Source organism: Dipodomys spectabilis, unplaced genomic scaffold (assembly GCF_019054845.1).
Source record: "Dipodomys spectabilis isolate Male_0828 unplaced genomic scaffold, ASM1905484v1 ptg000054l, whole genome shotgun sequence".
NCBI lineage: Eukaryota > Metazoa > Chordata > Mammalia > Rodentia > Heteromyidae > Dipodomys > Dipodomys spectabilis.
In genome coordinates this window covers 25,403,651-25,426,393 of record NW_024870731.1, presented here as the reverse complement: position 1 = coordinate 25,426,393, position 22,743 = coordinate 25,403,651, and the positions used below count along the sequence as shown (strand labels likewise).

General features: G+C 40.9%; 1 protein-coding gene across 1 annotated transcript in view; it reads left to right on the top strand.

Annotated features, from left to right (window-relative positions):
• The window catches only part of LOC122108236 (cadherin-related family member 3-like), a 73,989-nt gene that overhangs the window by 1,420 nt on the left and 49,826 nt on the right, over nt 1-22,743 (top strand). Inside the window, exons 2-5 of the mRNA XM_042680258.1 lie at nt 6,767-6,917; nt 17,184-17,380; nt 18,439-18,610; nt 21,060-21,148. Coding sequence (XP_042536192.1) covers nt 6,779-6,917; nt 17,184-17,380; nt 18,439-18,610; nt 21,060-21,148 — 597 coding nt within the window. The 5' untranslated portion in view covers nt 6,767-6,778. The remainder of the gene's footprint in view (nt 1-6,766; nt 6,918-17,183; nt 17,381-18,438; nt 18,611-21,059; nt 21,149-22,743) is intronic.

Sequence of the window (22,743 nt, the reverse complement as noted above, 5' to 3'; positions counted from 1 at the left end):
CCCCAGAAAGCTCATTATCACTAGATCCAGTTGTTAATTTGCTCTTGTTTCTGCAGGTTTCCTTATTTTCATGGGTATCATGTTTCTGAACATAAACACAAGCACTGGATTCTCTTTTTGCCCTATGCCTGACACTTTTCCCATTGTCCCTGGCTTACTGGCTGCAATTACCAATCCTAACAGTTGCTTCTGGAGACCATTCCAAGTCTTGGCTCTGAGCTAGTATGCCATTTTAGACTTAGCGAGTTTATCCTTCCTTCTCCTGGTGCTTAATAATTAGCACTGGGGTAATTCTGAAATCTACACAGAGCAAGATGGTAGACCATGTTTGGATTTTATCCTTTGCCTGAGGAGAATGCTTAGAAATAAACTACCACCTGTGCTGCCAGCTTGCTCTGTCTGAGTGACATTTTCAGAGCCTTCCTTCATCTATCTAAAGTAAGACTCCAATTTGTTCCTGTCTTTTTTATTTGTGCTTAATTTTTAGTTGTTTTTGTTTCTTGGTCTCATTGTATAGTTCTTACACTTGGAGTCCTCTTAAGGCTGGACATGGTAACTCATACTTTGAGATTGGAGCATGATGGCCTGAGGCCAACTTGGGCCAAAAGTTAGTGATACTCCATCTTAATAAACTGAGTATAATTTCCAAGGAGACCTCTTGTCTAAGGCTAACTCAGGCAAAAACAAAATACTACCTGAAAAATAAGAAGCAAAAGAAAGAAAGACTTTAGACATGATTTGGATGGTAGAACACTTGCATACTAAGTGCAAGGCGTTAAGTTCAAACCTCAGTACCATAAAGAAAATAAAGGGGAGGGGGGAGGGAAGAGAAAGAAGGAATATAAAAGCCTTACAATTCTGCCCTATCTTCTAAGTGCTGAGATTACAGGCATATACTACCATGCTCTTCTATTACTCTACTTTTCTCTCAATACTAGGACTTCATCCTCCACTTGGTAGTCACTAAGTTATTTCTGAGTTTGATATGACTTACAAAATCCAGTGTTAAGGCAAGTTTTGTAGACAGGACTACTTGTGGAACTTTGGTCTGGAGAAAACATGTGTCCTACACAGGTGTATCTCTTTGCAGTCTGTACTGTTTACCCTCAAAAATCTCAAATTTTTCCTATTTCTCCAGGATGAAGTTAGCTCCTAGAGTTTTATTTGAAATACCCTAATTTTACAGTATGAGCAGCTAATTTGAATACAATGTTGAGAACACTGTGGGATAAACAAAACTCTTCTATAGATAGTGGACACCATAGTGAACACCTTCTGATTCTGTCTTTCAATGCTCAGTTTTAAGTACACCCAAATTGATCCATTTTTATCTTCTATGGTAAGTGCTATTCACATACTGAAAATTCCTTCCCTGTCATGTAATCATGAAAATACTGTTCCTGTACCCCAGAAGTGTTAAGATTTTTGCCTTTCCTACTTAAAACCCAACAAGAATTAATTGTTGGCTATAATGACAGGGATCAAATTCCATTTTCCCCATCTGGATGGCTACTGGCTTTTCCAAAGATTAACCTTACCCTACTGTTCTGTAGTACCATGGCTTAATGTATTTCTCCTTTGCCATAAGTTTCAAAAGAAAATGTCCATTAGATCACTCTTGGGGCTCCCAAACCTAGAAATCACTCAGATCATGATAGGGGTGTGATAAGAATCTCGTACATGAAGGAAAATGTGAACCTGATTCTAGTGCTATCTGCCAGTGATGCTGTGAGCACTATTTGGTAGATCCCTCTGCAAAGGTAGAGATCTTGCCTATCTGTGCTGCTTAATACAAAAGCCACTAGCTATGTGTGATTGTTATTGAACACTTGAAATGTAGTTAGTGTGACTGAGGAAGTAGACTTTATTTTTGTGTGTGCCAATACTAGAGCTTTAAATGTAGGGCCTGAGCACTGTCCCTGAGTGTTTGCAGGGCTAGTGCTCTACCACTTGAGTTACCATTCCACTTGAGTTACCATTCCATTCAAGCATTTGGAGATGACAGTCTTACAGACTCTCCTGCCTTGGCTGGCTTTGAACTCAAATCTCAAATCTTAGCTACTCCTGAGTTGATACTCCTCTTGAGTGGCTAGGATTACAGGAGTGAGCCACCCGAGCCCAGGTCTGGAAGTGGATTTTCAAAATTTCAATTAATTTCATCACATGTGGCTATTGGCCACCCATACTGAACAGAACAATTGAACAGTATAATTAATACAAAGCATAGTAATTAGTAACCAGAATTGCAGGATCTAGTTTATCGACGGAATCCTTGCTATGTGCTTGACCTTGGGTTCAATCCCAACACCACCATCACCCCCCACAAAGAATAGGAGAAGGAAGGAGAGAGAAAGAAAAAGAAGGAATAAAATCTTCCTGGTGAGAAACTTGGCTCTTCTAATCATCTGGAAAAATTAAATGTTGTTACTACAATAAAGACAATTTTTCTACCTTCCAGCACTGTTGTAAGATTTATCTGTGTTCATATTTGTAAGAAAAGAGCCTAGCACATAGTGTCAACTTTAAGAGCTTGTCACATATATAAGAGAGTAGTAATAATAGCTTAGAGTTTGACTTAAAAACGACAACACAACAGCAGCATGTTGTCTGGCAGCTGGCCATGGCACTGCACAGCTGTAGTCTCAGCTATTCAGGAGGCAAAGGCAAGATTATACCCAGGAATTTGAAATCACCCATGATAACAGTAAAACTCCCCCCTCAAAAAAGAAATCTAGTTTTCCTACTACGACATCATTTTAAATGAAATTAGTCTTAGAAAATTAGGTTCATCCTTCTGATAAGTAAATCCAGGGCATACTGGATCAATCAGCCTGTTACTCCTTATGCTGATATGCATCTATTTAAATTCCATTTTAATGTGCATTAAATTTAAAAACATTCACTTCCCCAGTTTCCCTGGCCACTCTTCAGTCTCACAAACCACGTGTAACAAATGGCTGCTTTATTAGTCCTGCGAATTCCTCTTCTTACAGCCTAGACAGACAGGCCAGGTTGCTAATATGTGAACTTGATATTTGAATAATTGAGCGAGTCACTTTAAAGCTGCAAGCTCCATTGTTGCCCAGCTTGTAGTAAAAGCTAAGTGCTCTGAGCTCAGAATAAGAAGGATCTGACCAGGAAAGCTCCTGTTCTGTGTCCTAAATTCTAGGGGAAAGACACCACAGCACATTTAAAATTTTAACATGAAGGACTTAAGGTAGTAGAGAACTTGGTTTTTACAAAAATCCCTAAACACTGACACACTGACATGTGTAGGCCTTTTTACCTTTTGCAATCCTGGAGGGAGAGATGTCACGGATAACCGCTTGGTGGTTCTTCGAGCCCGGAGGAGGGTACTTCCTCCACTTATCTCCTCTGCCTCTGCTTCCACCACATCCAGCTGAATAGTTGCTTAGGAAAAGGGGAGAAGAGAAGAAAAAGAAGGAAGAGACATCATGTGAGCATCACAGTTTCAGACACTTGGAAGGAGTCTGGGAAGATGATAGCTCTATGCCTTTTGTCCTTGGGATTCAAAATTAAAAAAAAAAAATAGAATCAGCTTTTCCTCATCTGATGCTTTTTCTTGCCCACATTTACCTTTTATGGTGGCCAGGATCTCAGCTGAAATCAATCCAGTTTTGAAAAAGCAGTTATCTCTTTCAGAGGCTTACTTTTGCTTTGTTTTCAACCGTGTGGAATTAGGAAAAGGGCCCCTGAATGTACAAAACTGTCCTTTTGAGCATTCATTATTGGTTGAAGCAAAGTTAAATTTGTTCTCCAGAAATGTGGTCAAGGCTCAGTTATTCACTTACTACTTGAATGTCTTTCCTATATCTCTGAGCCAGATAACCTTCAGACTCTCTGATGGTTTTCTTTAGATCAATTCGATTTTATTTGTGCCAATACTGGGGCTTGAGCTAAGGTTTTGTGCTCCCACTTAGCTTTTTGTCCCACTAAAATATCTGCATTGAGGCATAGTATCTTTTTGTTTTTGTGCCATTCCTGGGGCTTGAACTCAGGGCCTGGGAGCTGTCCCTGAACTTCTTTTGCTAGATTAGCACTCTACTTCTTGAGCCACAGCTCCACTTCTGGCTTCTGGGTAGTTCATTGGAAATGAGTCCCATGGGCTTTCCTGCCTGGGCTGGCTTCAGATCTATCCTCAGACCCCAGCCTCCTGAGTAGCTAAGATTATAGGCATGGATCACGGGCTCCAGCCACAATTATCTTTAAAAATGCAAATCAAACTGAGATCCAGACTGATCACGCCCGTAATTCTATCTAGTTGGAAAAGGGAGATTGAGGATTATGGTTCAAGACCAGCCTGGACAAAAAAACTTTGGAAAACTCTACCTCAACCAGTGACAGGGCATGGTGACAGGTATCTGTCATTTTCCGGCAACATAAGGAAACATAAGTAGGAAGATTACAGCCTAGGCATAAAGCAAGACCCTACCTTGAAAATAAAGAAGGCAAAAGGCTAGAGGAATGGCTTAAGTGGGAGGGTACCTGTTTAACAAGTGCTGAGGCCCTGGGTTCAAACCCAGTACTACCAGAAAGGAAGGAAGAAGAGGAAGAAAGGAAGAAAGAAAAAGAAAGAAAGAAAGGAAGAAAGAAAGAAAGGAAGGAAGGAAGGAAAGGAAGGAAGGAAGGAAGGAAAGAAAGAAAGAAAGAAAGAGCAAGCCTGGCTCTCTGCTCCAGTGCCTTCCCCATCCCCATTTCCATTCCTTGATGCTGCCTTGGTGCTTTCTTGACACTGAGATTTGAACATATGCTCCTTTCTTCCCTGCTTTATCCTCATCTAAATCTTAGTCATCCTTCAGGTCTCAGAGAGGCCTTTCCTGAACCCTCCTTGAAATAAGAGCACCCATGATGTGTTTGCATAGCACCCCAGGGCTCTATAATTGCATCAGGTATTATTGGTATCACGTTTGAAAGTCCTCTGTGCTATAAACCCATGAAGACAGGGACCTTGTCTGTTTTCTTTGTCACTTGACCTCTAATTCTGTGACAGGCATATAACAGACATTTAACAACACATTTACTAGATAGGTTAAAAATATGTTAGAGTCCAATAAAGAAGGGAAATTATCTTTGGGTCACAACCAAGACAGGGTAATTATGTTTGAGTTATACCCTGAAGGGTTGCATATTTTCTGGAGAAGTCTTTATGAGAAATTTGCTATTCCAACTAACATAGAAAAAAAAAAAAAAACCAACAATAGAAAAAAAAAAGCAGAAAAAAAACAACTACAAAAGCATAGACATGTAGTCCTTTGCTTTCTGCTGGACTCTCACACTCTAGCCTCAGTGTGGTACAGAAGGATATTCTTTCTGTTATTTTCAACAGAAAAATACAGCTCAATACGTACCAGGCATTTGCTTAATGATTGTATGCCTGTATTTTTCTCCCTCAGCAGAGAGTGTTTGAAATGGCTACTCGTCAGCTAGAAACCACTGGCTTTTGGTTTCTTTGGTTTTGCTTTCTCACCCCACCCCCGGGCCCTGGCCTCACTAGGTATGAGCCTGACTGACCATGGTGTGAAATGTGAGGCTGCAGGACAATGTGTGTTTTCTGAAGCCATGCTGAAAAGGACATTGAAAAATACCACAGGAGATACTTTGGGTGGAGAAACTATTCCCTATGATGTGGTAATCCTAGATTTATGACACCATGATATGAAGCATTTGTGTAATCCAATAGAACTGTATAACATAAAGAATGAATTCTAATGGAAGATATGAACTTTGATTGATAATAATGCATCAGCATTGGCCTAACAGTTAAAGCAAATGTCCCACACTGAGGCAGGATGTTAGGTAGGGAAGCGGGGAAGAGTGGAGGAGACAAAGGGAGTATATATGAACTCTATTTTCTGCTCAATTTTCTGTAAAATTAAAACTACTCTAAAAATAAAATGTGCTTAATTTCTTCAAAAGCTACAGAAGAGAGTATAAACAGTGTTTATATCGCTAGTCATAGATTCCCAAATAACAGTATTATTACTACTTGCAAGAAAAAGACTTAAAGTTAACAGTTCAAATGTTAATCTTTCACTGAGTCTATTAAAAGGGATATATAGGAAAATCACACATTCGTTATGACTCACCAATCCTGTTTCACTCATTTAATTCTCCCTCCACCCTCCACTTTGAGAAGTAGCCATTGGAAAGTACATCACTTTCTCCAGAAACGAAGCAAAGAGAATTAAATACGCATCTACGGATACGTTCATATGCACTCACCTCTATGCAAATACATGCATATAAATGCATACATTTAGACAGCTAGATGACTAGTTATATCGATAACTAGCTGGATGTACTGGAAGCCTAAAAGCAATCTAATTTGATGCATCAGTATGAGTCAACTTGGGATCTTGCTACAATACAAATTATGACTCAGGACAGTGAGGTGAAGCATGAGACTGTATTTTACACAGTCTCCACAGAATTGTCACATTGTGGGTATCGTGTTAGTCAGCCTTAGTCATTCCTGTAATGCAATACCTGAGAAAACTAACTTATAAACAAGAAAGGTTTATTTTGCTCATGCTTTAGAGGTCTTAGGAGTTTATAGGACAGGGCAGGGAATGTCCCCAAAATTCCCTTCTAGAGCCCACTCCCAATAACTTAAGGATCTCCCTATAGGCTCCACCTTCCAAATATCCAACTACCTCCCAATCCCATGAGCCTTAAGGGCCATTCTGCCTCCATACTACAGCAGGTGGTAAAAGACTCCTTCCTTGTTTTTTTCTATTTTTCTCAGCCTTGACACCAAATGATAAATTGCCTCTGGTTACCATTCTGTGAGAGCTTTCTCATCTTTGGTCTGGTGAATAATGTGGAAGATGGATGCTCCTTGGCAATCCTGGGGAGAAGGCTGTGCGTGTTTGGAAGGAGGGCCTCCTTCGGGCTGGGTGAGCTTTCCCTGCTGGTCCTCCCTGCCTTGCCTCTACACTTGCATGGTAGCATCCTCCCCAAAGCAGTCTTCACTCTCTTCATGAAGGTTTTTCTCAGATGTTGTTGGTTTTCCTGAAATTCTGGATCACTTTCACCAGATGACTCCTCTTTGGGGACCAACACATTTTGATTGACTAAGTTGGTAGACACAGCTCTGTGCCATCTAAGGGAAATAAAAATAATTTGTATCAAGTTCACCAGAAAGTTAAACTTTTGTGACATCAGTATCTATAATTCAAATATGAACAGATAATATAGTTTCAAAAATGGAACTAAAAACTGAGAATCCATGGGAGGTGGGGTCATAAAGCAGTTACCAAGTCGATGTTATATTACATTAAACTGTAATGAATGCAGTGTGTCTACTATTTCATTTACTTCACATAGTCTCCAAAGAACTAGGATATTAACTCATTTTACAAACATAAAGCTCCTGCTGGGCACTTGTGGTTCATGTCTGTAATCCTAGCTACTTAAGAGGCTCAGATCTAAAGATTGCAGTTCAAAGCCAGGAAAGTCTGTAAGACTCTTATCTCCAATTAACTACCAAAAAAAAAAAAAAGCTGAAAATGGAGCTGTGGCTCAAGTTGTAGAGCACCAGCCTTGAGCAAAAAAGCTCAGGGACAGCACCTATCCATGTAACCCCTAAGGTAAAAATACCAACTCTAAGCTAAGCATGGTGGTTCATGCCTGTAATCTCAGTACTGAGACAGGTTGATCATGAGTTCAAGGCCAGCCTGAGTTACATAGAGCGATCTTGTGTCAAAAACACAATAACAACACAACACCAAACAAAAACAGTTCTAAGTAATCTGTGAATCCACAAAATGTGTTTCCCTCTCTGAACTGCTTCAGGCAATTTGCTCTGGAGCCGAGGGATAGTTGCGATTTCTGTTGTAGAAAGATTCCTTCCCTTGTGAAGTCTTTAAATAATTTTGTTGGTAATTAATTTGTCTGCTTCTCTGTTTAGTTTTTTTTTAAATAGTGGTGATAGAGTTTTAATGCATGGCCTCTGACTTGCTTATCTGACTTGCTCACTCAGCTAGTGCTCACTTGAACCATGCCTCTAACCCTGATTTTGGTTGACTATTTTGGGGATGGAGACTTTTCTGCTTGGGTTGCTTTAGAACCGTGATCCTCTGGATCTTAGCTTCTTGAGTAGCTGGGATTACAGATATGAGCCACTGGCACTTGGCAAAACCCTTACTTCTGATGGAAAGTTAAAAAAATTGCAATATTTCATTTTGTCCATACAAGTTCAGAACTTTGAGACTTCAGGCTTCAGAAAAACATTTCCCTTCTACATAGCTCACAGACCTGCTAAGAGAGAAGCCCCCCTAAAATTGGAAACAAATCACCACACTGACTTTCAAAACTAAAATATACTATGTTGGAGGTCTTAATGACTATCTTTATGGTTTAGCCGTTGGCAGGAAATAACCAGGTCAAAGACTGTTCTGCTATTTTTATTAAAAAGTGTTTGCTAGTGAAATAGAATTAGTACACACTTCAGCAGCCAAACTTGCTGGCACAGATGTGGAAAGCACGGATTCTGTATTTATTTCGAAGAAAACACTATTGATATTTCCAAATAACAGTATTTACATGGGATGCAAGAAAGCTCAAATGCTGATGCTGACAATATCAACTAAGTACTTGCTTTAGTCTCCTGACACATTAAAAGTTAAATTCTGGAGGAAATCCAAGCTTTTTCTGGTAAAATAAAGGGTTTATTTTTTTATTACAAATTTCTTACACTGGTGCTGGGATTTGAATTCAGGGCCAGGGTATTGTCCCTTAGCTTTTTCACTCAAGGCTAGCACTCTACCACTTGAGCATCGCTCCACTTCCAGCTTTTTGGTGGTTAAAGATAAGAGTGTCATGAACTGTCCTGCCTGGGCTGGCTTTGAACTTAGGTCCTCAGATCTCAGCCTTCCAAGTAGCTAAGATTGCAGGTGTGAGCCAACAGTGCCTAGCCCAAAGGAAGACTTTTCTGTTCATTAAACATGACTTCCATTGGGCTTCCTGACCCAGAACAGTGCTCTTCTCCCCCTTGTCCATGGAGAGTCTTCATCTCTAAGGATAGAACTTAAAAAGAAATGCCACTTTCTCTCATTATCACAGTAAACTGTGGTTAACGAAACAATGAAATACTCTCACTCAAAAAGAAAGAAATTAAGTTTCATTACCAACCTTGTAATCCCTTTCCTTTTGAATGAGCTATTTTTCTTTCTGGGTTGCTGGAATCTTCCATACTGGCCAACTTTTCCAGAGGACACCTTATGGAATCCTGGTAGACAGAGAGGAAGGCGATCCATTGTGGACAGTCTCACCTATGGTGGTTGGATTTCTTTAACTCATGAGAGAGGCCAAAGTCTTCAAAACAACATCCTCCAGTGGGGAGGAGGGGAGACCATCACGTCCTGGATCACTTGATGGATGTAGGAAAATTTCAGAATCGCCTCCTTCTTCACTTCCAGGTGCTAGGCATATCTTTTATGGACTTGGCCCCGTGATGGCTTCAGAAAGGTCTCTAATGATGTTTTTCACAGAACTGTGGGAAATTCCTTGGCACTGTGTGGAATGCTTCGTGTCAAGTGCAAGACAAATAAAGACACAGTGATTGGATTGTCTAGCCACTGCCACTTGGACTGGCAATAAAATAAATTCACACACTAACCGACAATCACATTTAGAAATCACATTGGAAATCTCTCTGTTCTGTGGGGCACTTTTAGAGGCCCAATTATTATTTGGACATGCCAAGCACTATTTATTTTCATTTTGAAAGACTGAGATGGTCTCTTAAATCATGTGGCTACAAAAGTTGAGGACCTAGCCCAACCAACCTATTTCTACCTTTATTTCATGTACAATACTACCAAGTTCTACCTAGGTAGAGATTTTTACCACCAGGTGGCAGCAGACACTAGGCTTTATTGCTATCACCCTTACTGGGCCTTTGAATTGTTCATATGTAACTAGAAGCTTAAAGAAAGAAAATTCCCCTAGAAAGATATTGGGAGATATACAGATGACTCCGCTGTCTGGACTTGTGTTCATTAATATATTATTTCATGAATATGGATTACGCGTGTCAAGCTTCCATGTGTGTGGGAATTACCTAGTGATTTTACTAAGATGCAGAATGCCATATATTATGTTTAGGATAGGATCCAAGATTTTACCCATCTAACAACCCTCCATCCCCCGGTAATACTGATTTCCACAGAATACATTTAGAACAGTGAGAGTTTTGTGTGGCCCAATAATGGTGTGAAGTGCTTTAATAGAATCAAGGGATTTAGACATGGCAGCACATGTCTCTAATCCCAGCTATTCAGGAAGTGGGGATCAGGAGGATCACAATTCAAGGATAGTAAGGGTCCAAGGTTAGTGGGGCAGCCTCTCAATCAATGAGGTGGCTATAATGGTGAGCCTCTGTAATTTTAGCTAATGGGAGGCATGAATAATGCGATGGCAGTCTAAAAATGGCCTAAGGTCCCCTCCCCTTAAAATAACTAAATAATGAAGGGACTGGAGGCTTGACTTAAGTGGGAAAGCATCTGCTAGCAAGTATAAGGCCCTTAGGTCAAAACTCAGTACTGTGACATAGGGGAAAGGAAAGAAAAAAGAAAGAAAGAAAGAAAAAGAAAGAAAGAAAGAGAAGAGTCCAAGGAAGCAGGTCAGTGGCAGACATGCACTGAGCATGCAAGAGACCCAGTATTCGATCTCCAGCATCAAAACAAAGCAAAAGTCTGTGACGCTGAGGGGATGAGAAGGGGAAAGGCGCCTCTGGGTTTTTGTTCCAGCCCAGCTGTGAGAACTCAGTCAGTTCACTTCACCTTGCCAGTGCTTGTCTCTCATCTCTACGATGGGATTGCTCCTAGTGCCAGAGTTCCATAGAGGTCCAAGTGAAATAGAAATTCTGCCTTTGCAAGTAAAGACAGTACTCCAGATACACATGGTCAAATGGAATTTTTCTTCCTACCTGGTCCAGTTTTCCTCATCCATTGGAATCTTAGGCATTTAACTGACTGAATGAATGAGTGTGCAATTCTTCAACTACAGACTGGTGTTTATTTGTTTGTTTATTTTCACCCAGTGATGAGTATTGCTGTCTTTATTCTGTTTTGTTCAGTCAAATATCTGGATGACTGTGATTAATTTTGTGCTAATTAATTTTATGTTTTTATTGTGTGCCTCTGTGCACCTATGCACATGTAAGAGGATGAAACGTTGGCTCTATGAGTTTTCTAACAACTCGTATAGGTTGCAAGAGTCTTGATGCATATATGAAGCTAAAAAGAGTATGCAGAGTGTGCAGGTGCCAGCATGGAGCTAGATCGGTATTGAATTCTAGTGTTACCCTTATAAGCTGTGGGTCCCAGGCAGGTGATTAAATTATCTGACTTTTCTTTTTTTCATATGTAACTTAAGACTAGTAACCACCACCTCCCATTGTATTTAGTCCTTCAGTTATTCAACAAATATTTGACTGCTTAATGGTTGCTAGGCATTGGCCTAGATGCCAAGGAGCGCTGTAGTGAATAACACACCAAACATCTCTGAGCCCAGAACCTAAAGGGCTAGGGGAAATGCTAGCAACAAACAAGAAAATGCCGAAATAAACTTCAGACAGTGGTAAATGTGGTAAAGAAAGTAAAAGGGGGAAATGGAATAAAATACAAGTGAGAGGAACTTTGGATGGGAGTGACAAAAAAAAAAGGCATTGGACTTGAGAAGTGAGCAAGAGAAAGTCAGCTATGTGAAGGTCTGGGGAGGAGGAAGAGGAGGAGAAGAGGAAGAGGAGAAGAGAAAGAGGAGGAGAAGGAAAAGAGGAGGAGGAGGAGAGGAGGAGGAGGAGAGGAGGAAGAGAAGAGGAAGAAGAGGAGGAGGAGACAATGTCTCAGGAAGCAAGGGTAGAGGCAAGACATGATCTCTATGACTATCTGGAGAGAGGCAAGGTCAGACCTATTTGAGTCTTAGACTTTTTGGTCATGATCTTCAGGGCAATGGAAGTTATTGAAAGTTTTAAGGAGCTAGCCCATATGTATTTATTCTGAGCAATGGGATTGGGCAGTGAAGAAAATGACTAGAATCTCTGGCCAGCAATTCTAGTTGTGATAGAAAACCCACATATTCAACATGTTTCAAAAGAGATACATTGTTTCCTGCACTGAGAGAGATTGCTAGAGGGAAGCTCTAAGAAGACAGGCTAGGTAGAGAGGAGCAGGAATGGATAGTTTGCCCAAAGAAGCAAAGAAGACCTCTTAACAAGGTAGTATTTGACATGAGACAGTTCACACTGGAAAGGTGACAAAGTATATTAAGTCTGGATGAGGTGCCTTATGGATAGAGACAACTATGTATACAGAGGTTCACTGATTGATTTGGACCAGGCATGGCAGAAGGCAGGAAGAACAATGTAGTGTGAACCTAGGGAAAGCATACGGCTTATGTTTTACGAAGATAGCTTGGAGAACACATTATAGAGGAAAAAGTGGTTGTTGCAGGTCACCAGGTAAGTGGTTAGTGGAGGCTGGAGATGTTGGCAGTGTGGAGTATTGACAAGTGTCCATCAGTGAACTTTAGGAAACACAATACTAAGATCATTTGACATGGGGAAGAAAAGAGAGGGCAGATACTTGGCCAGGAAGTCCAGGGTTACAGTGGTCCACTTGTGAAGTTATAATGGTTTAACTGAGGAGTAATCAGCAGGACTTGAGAAAGAGAACCCATTCAAGGTTTCCAACAGTCTAGTTTCCTTTTCCACCATCCTTTACAGGACTTGGCTTGGAGCCATCCCCATGCAGTCTTTCTCTGGACTTTGTAATTTTCTTTCTGAAAAGCCAAAGAGCCACCTGGAGCCGGACAAAGTCTGATCCCAACACAATCTTTCTTGTTCTCAACATGATCTTTCTGTTGAACACATATGAGATTGCATAATCCTATTTCAGTAGTCATAACGACAGTGGACTCCTATAGAGACAGTGATTGATTGAAACCTCTGAATCAGAGATTGCAAACATGAATCGCCACAGGAGTTAAGGAGGGAAATGTGAGAAACAGTGGGATGTACTAGGGAGAGGTGGGAAGTGAGGCACACTGTAGAATACTGAGCCTATCACATGCTATTGAACATTAAGATTGCACCTATAAATCTGTAAGCCATAGTTAGCTTGTGGGTACCAATTCATGGTGCCCTGGTTTTTTTTTTTTTTTTTTTTTTGCCGGTCATGGGCCTAAACTCTGGGCCTGGGCGCTGTCCCTCAGCTCCTCAGCTCAAGGTTAGTGCTCTACCCCTTGAGTCACAGTGCCACTTCCGGTTTTTTCTGCTTATGTGGTGCTGAGGAATGGAGCCCAGGGCCTCCTGCATGCAAGGCAAACGCTATCATTGTGCCCCCCTGACTGTTTTTGTGTTAACTTTCCATGCAAAGAGTAATTTCTCACCAGTGGTCCTAAAGCTTGCTCCTCTACCTTCTAACAGACTTGCCAGCATTCAATTGGCTCGCGGCCAAAGATTAGATTGTTTTTGCATCTTGTCTCTAATCTGCTGTGCTTACCAACTTGTAAGCCCTCTGCAAACTTGGTAAACTGAGATTGTGGGTCTGTGAAGAACACAACACAGAGTGACGAATTCAGTGACCTGGAGTCACTAGTCAACAGAAATCCTTTGAAGATGAATGCGTGTAAAATAAATCCAATGAATTCTGGCTACCCTAGCTGAACCAGGAACGTGGGAAAATTCTGTAGTTGGGGAATCTAAACTGGGGGTTTCTTCTTAATCTAGCCTAAAGCAAAATCAACTTACTAATACTTAGCATCTTAGAGAGAGAAGGTGTCAATTTACAGATTTCTCCAGAAGAACTGTGCCATGAGAAGGTGTGTACATGATGCCTAGAGACAGGATTTACACTCTCCCTGCCCCTTCCCCAGACTCCTCAGTCACCAAGACAGCGATCTGCCTAGAGGTAGCAAAGGCTGGGGCTTGAACACAGTGCCTCTGAAGACCAGCAGACTTTCAAGTAAACCATGTCCTGTTTTCATTTACTTCTCATGTTGGTTGCTGCTTCAGGTTAGTATCTCTTGGTTCATAGAGCTTTGAAATAAATTCTTTGATAATCTAATTTTTTTACTTCCTTTATCCCTTCTGATTGTGGGTCATTGATGTCCTTATAGGCCCTGTGGCTGTAACTTATGTCAATCAAAATGTTTTCTCAAATGCAGTTGATACAGACAGGGTCAGCGCAAGTTCTTTGGAAGACAATCAGCCATTTCTACCAGTATTTGAAATCTGTAAACTCAGAGCCAGCCTTCCACCTCTAGGAGACTATCCTGCAGAAATTCATAGTGTTCTAAAGATTTATGAGAACTTCTCTGTAATAGCAAGGACTATATGTAATGTACATGGTGGGCATTTGAAGATGAAGTATACTGTAGATGTCAGAGCCAGGAGAAGAAAGAGGCAGGGCTGCATGCTATGTACTGTGGAGAAGACACAAGATGCCCTGAAACTATGAACAAGAAGATCTTTTTAAGAAAATGAAAATGTGGTATGTATTTCTATGTGCAATGGCATTTTATGTATCCATCAGGAAAAATATTATGTCATTTGCAGGTAAATGGATGGATCTAGAAAAATGATGTTAAGTCAGAAAACGTGTTTTCTCTCATATGGTAGATCCAAATTATAAATATATAGGTAAATTTATATAGGCTCATAGACATGCATACACAAACGAACATATGAACTAAAGTCTGGTCCTATGCAGGGAAGATTCCAAAGGTATAACTCCTTTGAACCAACTTATAGTTTAACATAATAAATACCAGGAAGCTGGAACATGTGTTATTGGTAGGGGTGGTGGTGGTGATGATGTTTAAGATCAAGGAGAGGAAGAATTGAAGAATGGAGAAAGCAATAGTAGGCGAATGTAGTCATAATATTCAAGGTATATATGTCAAAATAGAACTAGGATAACTGAGGGAATGGGTGGGGTTGGGAGAGATGGGTGGAAATTATGAAAGGGGTGACATTGATCAAGATGCATGGTATGTTGAGTTGAAATCGCTCTAGACAACTATTTTAGGATAATTCAAAAAATGTTGTATCTCCCCCTCAAATTTTATCTAAACTGGGTACGGGTGGATCACATCTGTAGTCTTTGCTAATCAGGAGGCTAAGATATGAAGATTTAGGTTTGAAAGCAGTCCAAAGACTATCCCAATCAGCCAAAAAGCTGAATTGGAGGTGTAGCTAAGGTGGTAGAGAAGTTGCCATGACAAAAATGCCAGGTGAGACTGTGAGGCCCTAAAATCAAAGACCCAGTATAGGCATCTCATAAAAATGTATCTGTATTCACATGCAGGCCTAGGCCTAGAAAGTTCTGGAAAGATATATACCAAAAACTTAACAATAAATACTTTTGGAATTTGGTGGTAAGTGGTAACTAGATGAGATAAGAAGAAATATATAGATCTAATTATATTTACTTTATATACTTTTTTATTTGATTAAAAGTAATAAAACTGCAGCTTTATCAAAAAAACCCAAAGCCCCAAATTTTAAAATGTAACTTTTTTTTTTTGTTGGTCATGGGGCCTGAACTCTGGGCCTGGGCACTGTCCCTCAGCTCTTCAACTCAAAGCTAGCACTCTACCACTTGAGTCACAGTGCAACTTCCAGCTTTTTTTGCTTATGTGGTGCTGAGGAATCAAACTCAGGGCCTCATGTAAGCAAGTGCTTACTCTACCACTGAGCCAACTTCCCAGCCCAAAGTTTGTTTTTTGTTGGTTGTGGGGCTTGAACTCTGGGCTTGAGTGCTGTCTCTCAGCCCTTCAGTTTAAGGCGAGTGCTCTACTGCTTGAGCTACAGCACCACTTCCAATTTTCTAGTGGTTTATTGGAGATAAGAGTCTCACAGACTTTCCAGCCCTGGCTGGCTTTGAACCGTGATCCTCAGATCTCAGCCTCCTGAGTAGCTAGGATTACAGGCATGAGCCACCGGCGCCAGGCCCAAAATGTAACTTTTAAATGCATAAAACCAACCCATTTTTTCAAAGTGCTATTTTTTGGTTCATGGTTACAGGAACTGACTTCATAAGACCACTTAACTGTTGGATTCAACCATTTGCTTTAGAATCAGTCCTTCTACAGCTGGATAAAAATCAGAGTGTAACTATTGCCAACAGAAAGCTAAACAAAATACACTTATGATTCTGAGGGTGAACGATGGCTGAGAGGAAAGCAAAAATCTCCATGACGATTTCTAGCATGTTGATGAGATGGCTAGCTTTCGTATTTCCTATAGAAGTAGCTGACAACATCTACAAAAATGGCTACTTACATTAAGGTCCATGTTGTCAATGGCAACCTTGAGCCACAGGAGGGTACCACTCTTGAGCACTGTAAAAGATGATTATATCATATTGCCTTAGGATAGACTCTTTTGGAAGTCAACTGCACAAGAAGCATTCCAGAGTCATTTATTTGAGAGCTGATCCTGGGGCGGGGGGTGGGGGGGGAACCATAGGAGGATTAGGAAGAGAGATCAAGCAATGGATTCAGGGTGTATTGTATGTCATGTTCATCTGGGGGCAAGGAGAGCTTGGTTCAATTGAGGAATTCAGGAATCCGGTGTTGAAGCCATCTTGGAGTTACCCAGTGTAAGGGCGAGGACATCGTTGAGCTATTTGTATGCCACACCCATGTGGCCCACTGGGTGAGGGGTGTTTCCAGGGGCAGTGACTCTTTTCTGTTCAAGGTTGACCTGCTCCCGGGGCAGAGTTGGAAATGTTCTCGGTAAGCAACACATATAGAAGTGAACATGGAGAACAGGGGCAGGTGCTGGGTTTCTGCTATAAAGACAGCTTGGGTTGTCCCAGGACCTGAGTCCTGGGCTTGAGGAACCAGGGAAAGAATGTGAAGATGCAGGGCAAACTGCTTATTACATTGGTGACATTGGTAATGAAATCCTTTTATCTCTGAGCCAGAAGTCGCATGTCTTCTGCCCACATCCAGGCAATCATGGCAGGCTAACTTATTAGCTTGCAAGTAAGCTAAGTTTTCATGTCCTTGACTCTACCAAGCCAACTCAACTGATTTTCAAAAGCTTTGTAGAAAATAAAAACCTGAGCTCATTATTTATCAAGGTTTTCCTTTGTGGTTTCAAAATGTGGGAAAAAGACTTACTAGAAGTAAAATTTTGTGTTTCTTTTAAGATGTTGTCGCTGCTCCAAACTTTGCCATTGAGAATGGCAGCCCTGTCCCAGAAAATGCCTCTGCACACAGCCGGGTTGCTGTGGTCAGTGTGTCTGTCTCGCCTCACACTTCTCTGCTGGGAGACCTCGTGATTCTTAATGCCAGTCCTGCTGTGCATCCATTTGTGCTAGCTCGTAGGTCCACACACCTGTGGGATGTAAGTATGTAGATGAGCAGTGTTAGTACTTGGTACCAGGGGGCTATAAAATAAACTTATCAACCTTACTCACCGCCTACAGCAGGTGATTAACTTGACCTTCATTCCTCAGGACATTATAGTCTGCCAAATTATTCTAAAACTCCTATAGGCCATCAAGATCCATTTATTTTATGGATATGTAGGAAGATCTGGTCAGCCAGGTGCTGGTGACTCATGTCTATAGTCCTAGATACTCAGGAAACTGAGATCTGAGGATCATGTTTTAAAACCAGCCTGAGTAGATAAATCTATGAGACTCTTATTTCTAACTAACCAGCAAAAAGATAGAAGTGGAGGCATGGCTCCAGTGGTAGAAGGCCACCTTCTGGCTTTCTCTCTCTCTCTCTCTCTCTCACACACACACACACACACACACACACACACACACCACACTAATTGGTCAGATTCAGGCAATACTGTATCCTCATAACAATTAATGGTTTATAGCATAGCAATAGACTTTAAATACAAGCACAAGCATAGATTTTAAATATAAGAACCATGAAATATAGAACCATAGATTTGGCATCTGTCATAGGCATTTGACTTAGTTAAGGTTCTCTGGGGAAGAACTACATGAAGAGAAATCTGACTCCTAGCTTGTTTTAGTGGCACTTTTGAGGCTGAGTCAGGTACACTGTGAGTTCAAGAACCATATGGGCTCTATAGTGAGACCCCCCTTCCCCCCAAAAAAAGAAAAAAGAAAAAAAAAACATGCTGAGTGAATAAGGCATAGTGGTGGATGCCTGTAGTTCCAAGCTACTTGGGAGGCTGAGGGATCACTTGAGCCTAGGAGTTCAGGATCAGTCCGGACAACATAATGAGACACAATCTCAGAAAATGAAACAGAACAATTGATTGGTATTAGAGATCTATATGATAGACATAAAAATCACACACACACACACACACACACACACACACACACACACACACACACACACACACACACGGAGATTTATATCTCCTTAGAAAGCCAGGAGCTGGCTTCACTGTTTTGCTCTTCCTTAATCCAGTTATTTACCACCGGAGTACCCATGCTGGACTTTGAGACAGTGGCACTCTATTCCCTGGTGATTTATGCCAAAGACAACCAAGGAGCAACAACATCCCAGATGGTTCTCATCCAGATTGCAGATGTGAATGAACCACCCACCTTCACTGGAGCCCTGGCACAGGGAGATCAAGGTACGGAAGAAGGCTCTGGACACAGATGTAGGCTTTATGTCGTGTCCTATTAGCTCTCAGGATATCATGGCTCTAAGTCTGACATGAAAACACTAATAACTTCAGTACTGATTAAGCAGGCTGATATTTAGTGGCCCTAACTATATGCTAAGCACTGTCTTCAGAGTTCTAGGTGGCTTACTTTAGGTGATGTTCACAACACTGAAGATAGGTTCAAAGCCTATTCCCATCATCAAAATTAAAGGCTTATAAAGACTTGTATAGTGAAATAACTTGTATAATGTTTAAGATTATCAACTTATTTGTTTGATTACACTGTACTAAAAGACTAAATATTCTCTTACCTGTATGATTATTTAATTAGCCATTTATCTGAATCTTTAAGCTAGAAGCTTTGTTGTGTGGTTAAGCACAATGTCTTTTCCTCCCCATACATTTGTCTTACTCTTGCTCCCTTTGCAGTGCCAGTCCTAGGTTTGGATCTCAGGGCCTAGGAACTGTCTCTGAGCATTTTTTTTTTTGTTAAGGGTAGTGTTCTACTACTTAAGCCACAGCTTCATTTCTGTTTTTTTTTTTTTTCAACTTTCCAGGAGAATTGGTTTATTTAGGAAATAATAATATCCTGGAACTTGCTTGTGCTGGTTGTCCAGAAATAGAATTATGTTGGTATCTAAAAAAGCATTAAAAATTTTTCTTTGGGGTCCGGTTGTGGGGCCTGAACTCTGGGCCTGGGCGCTGTCCCTCAGCCCTTCAGCTCAAGGCTAGTGCTCTACCACTTGAGCCACAGCGCCACTTCTGGCTTTTTTCTTTTTGCTTATATGGTACTGAGGAATCGAACCCAGGGCCTCAAGCTTGCAAGGCAAGCGCTCTACCACTGAGCCACCTTCCCAGCCCCTAAAAAATTTTTTTTATTGTGATGTACTGAGCGGTTTCAGTTACATAAGTAAGGTACTTCTGGTTTTCTGGTTAGGTAACTGGAGATAAGCATCTCACAGACTTTCCTGCTTGCTTGAACTGGCTTCAAACTGTGATCCTCAGATCTCAGCCTCTTGAGTAACTAGGGTTATAGGTATGAGCCATTGGTACCTGGCTCCTCTTACTCTTGACTCTCCCTTTCTAGTAGTCAAATATTTTGTTCCTTCATATGGATAGCTCAGGTTATCTATTATCCAGGTGAGGGTCAAACACTGGTGTGGTTACTAACTAGGCTGAGTTATTTTGGCCTGTGTGAGCCTCAACTTCCGATTGGTTAAGCAGAGATATCAATTTTGTCTTGATGATACTTCCTGGTGCAGTGTTTTAAAGTGACAAGCGTTGTAGTAAGTGCTCAGTAAGTGCTAGTTTCCCTTCTTTCCCTTATCTCAATAGATGATAAACCTTTGGGAAGATCCAAGGTCTAATTATGCTCTTCTGACTTCTTAAAAAGGTGAGCTCCATGCACACTCCTGTGTGTGGATGTTCCATGAACTTTTCCTTATATACCAGACCACTGTTAGGATTGTAGTCCATGCAGACCTTGTGGACTTCTTTGCTGTCCAGAAATACCTGTACTTTCTTGGCAAAATGGTGCATGAGGGTGGGCAGCAGCAGGGATGGGCCTTCTCAGGCACCCAGGTGTCTCACACTATTCCAACATTCCTGAGCTGCTGAAGGGTAGTTTGTAGATCCTACTGCCATCAAAGCATACAGGAGCTGGGTACTGGTGGCTCACACTTGTAATCCTTGTGAATTAGGAGGATGAGATCTGAGGATCAGGTGTAATGCCAGCCCTGGCAGAAAAGCCTGGGAGACTCTTATCTCCAATTAACTAGCAAAAACCCTGAAGCAGTGCTGTGGCTCAAGTGGTAGAGCACCATCTTTGAGTGAAAATCCAAGCAAGAACATGAGGTGCTGAGTTCAAGCCCCAGTACTGGCACACACAATAACAAAGAAAAAAATATCAGGAGCTGGGGATGTAGCTATGTAGCTCAGTGGTTGAGCATGTACTTACAGTATGTGAGGTCCTAGGTTTATCTATCAGCATCCCACATTTTATGGAAACAGAGAAAACTTTAATAAATAAATCAGATAATTATTCATGGATTAGCTGTATAACCTGAAGTCTGTAATTCAGACTTTGAAAACTTCACTGAGGTAGAAATAATAATAATAATCAATGATGTTAAGTGCTTAGCCATTAGTAAGCAGCCCAAAATGTTCAACAATACTCTTATTTAAATGTATAAACTTGTTTCCTCCAGGCTTGACATGTAACAGATACTTAATAAGTGATGTCTATCATTATTATTCATAATATAATTGGTTTAATGGAAATCAAGCTGTGCAAACCCCTGTACTGAGCAAGCATAATGCTGTAACTTTGGTCTAAACTGTAGTATTGAGTGAGGAATTTAAGATCATCATAGCGATGGAACTCATTCAACTTTATCTATTGTTCATTTCCTGCCAGTTACTGAGATTTATGTTGTAGAAGACATTGCCTTGGGCACAGTCATTTACAGAGCAACAGCCAAGGACCCAGAGGATGCTGCTTTGGAGGTAATTTATGTTTTGGAACAAAGACTATTCAGTCTTATGGTTTTATGTGTGATTGCATTCAAATATAAAGCCATTGAGCCAATCAAGTCACCTACATCCACAATTTAGATCCCAAACATACCTTTCACCTCAATTATTAGAGGGAAAAAGATTGGGGTCTGGGTTGTCTAGGTAACAGTTTCCCTTTTAGTGAACTCCATCTGTTCTGTGCAGGGAAACCGAGTCTAACCCTTAGATAACTTTGCACAGAAGGTGCCAAGCCATTTCATTTCATTCTTGGAGATCTTGGCGGCACATGCAGTAGAGAAACAACACAAGTTTTTGGCAGAATTAATGTATCTCACAACTATAGGTCTCATCCTCAGGCTTTATAATACCCCAGAGGGGAAAGAAATTGTGGCTTGGTACCAAACAAACTTGGGCTTATGTCCTAATTTTAATAATGCAGACCACCGAATATTCCCTGCTTTGCTATTTCACCTGTAAAATTGGGTGAATGACCCCTGCCTGCTTTGTCTTCTCTTATATTGCTTCCTCTCATTATATTCAAACATCACAATGATTGTGTAAATCATTTGTTTTCATGTGAAACATCTTGCAAATGGCAAGATTTATATTACTATTTTAATTTTTGATGACATATGGGATGATTGCATAATTACTAGCCACAAGGTTTTTAGATAATGGATTGATAGGCAAGAATCACATGTTTTAAAATTTTAATGTTGGGTTTGCTTCCTAAAGTGGCTTAAGAAGGAGACTTGCTCAGGTCAATGTGATGCTGTAAGCTCAGCATTTGCAAATGTCTGGTAATGGTAATGTTCAAGTCTTACAAATTTTTCTTTTTGGGCAAGAGATGGCTACTCATATCTAAGACATTGTTTAGATGTGTGTGTGTGTGTGTGTGTGTGTGTGTGTGTGTGTGTGTGTGTGTGTGCGCGCCAGTACTGGGGCTTGAACTCAGTGCCTGGGCACTGTCTCTTAACTTTTTTGCTCAAGGCTGGTGTTCTAGCACTTGAGCCGAACCTCCACTTTCAGCCCTTTGGTGGTTAATTGGAAATAAGAATCTCATGGACTTTTCTGTCCAGGCTGGCTTTGAATCTTGATCCTCAGATCTCAGCTTCAGCTGAGATCTGAGGTACAAGCCAGTGGTGCCCAGCTGTCTAGTTTTTTTTTTTTTTTCAATTATTGGATGTACTTGAATAATTACACAAAGGCACGTTGTGATTGTCAAGCTCCCCCCCCTCCACACACATTTGTCTTCTCCTCCCAGTAACACAAGCCACCTCCAGGATGGAACTGGAAAGGTCACAGCTTCCCTTACAACGTGTAATTAAGCCACCTAATCACGCATATTGCTCCAAATCAACATGTTCCAGATTATAGTATTAAATCCAGCACCACACAGCTCCAGCCACACAGGAACTGGATATCATACAGCAATTGCTTTCTTGGGGCTCTCTGTGACAGTCACCTACAATGGTGACATTTTAGGTTGGAAAATACATGACATTCCAGTAGGGCTTGGCTAGCACTCTAACTCGCAATCAAAATGCGTTACTAGCCAATTAACATAAGTAATTCATTTCAAATGA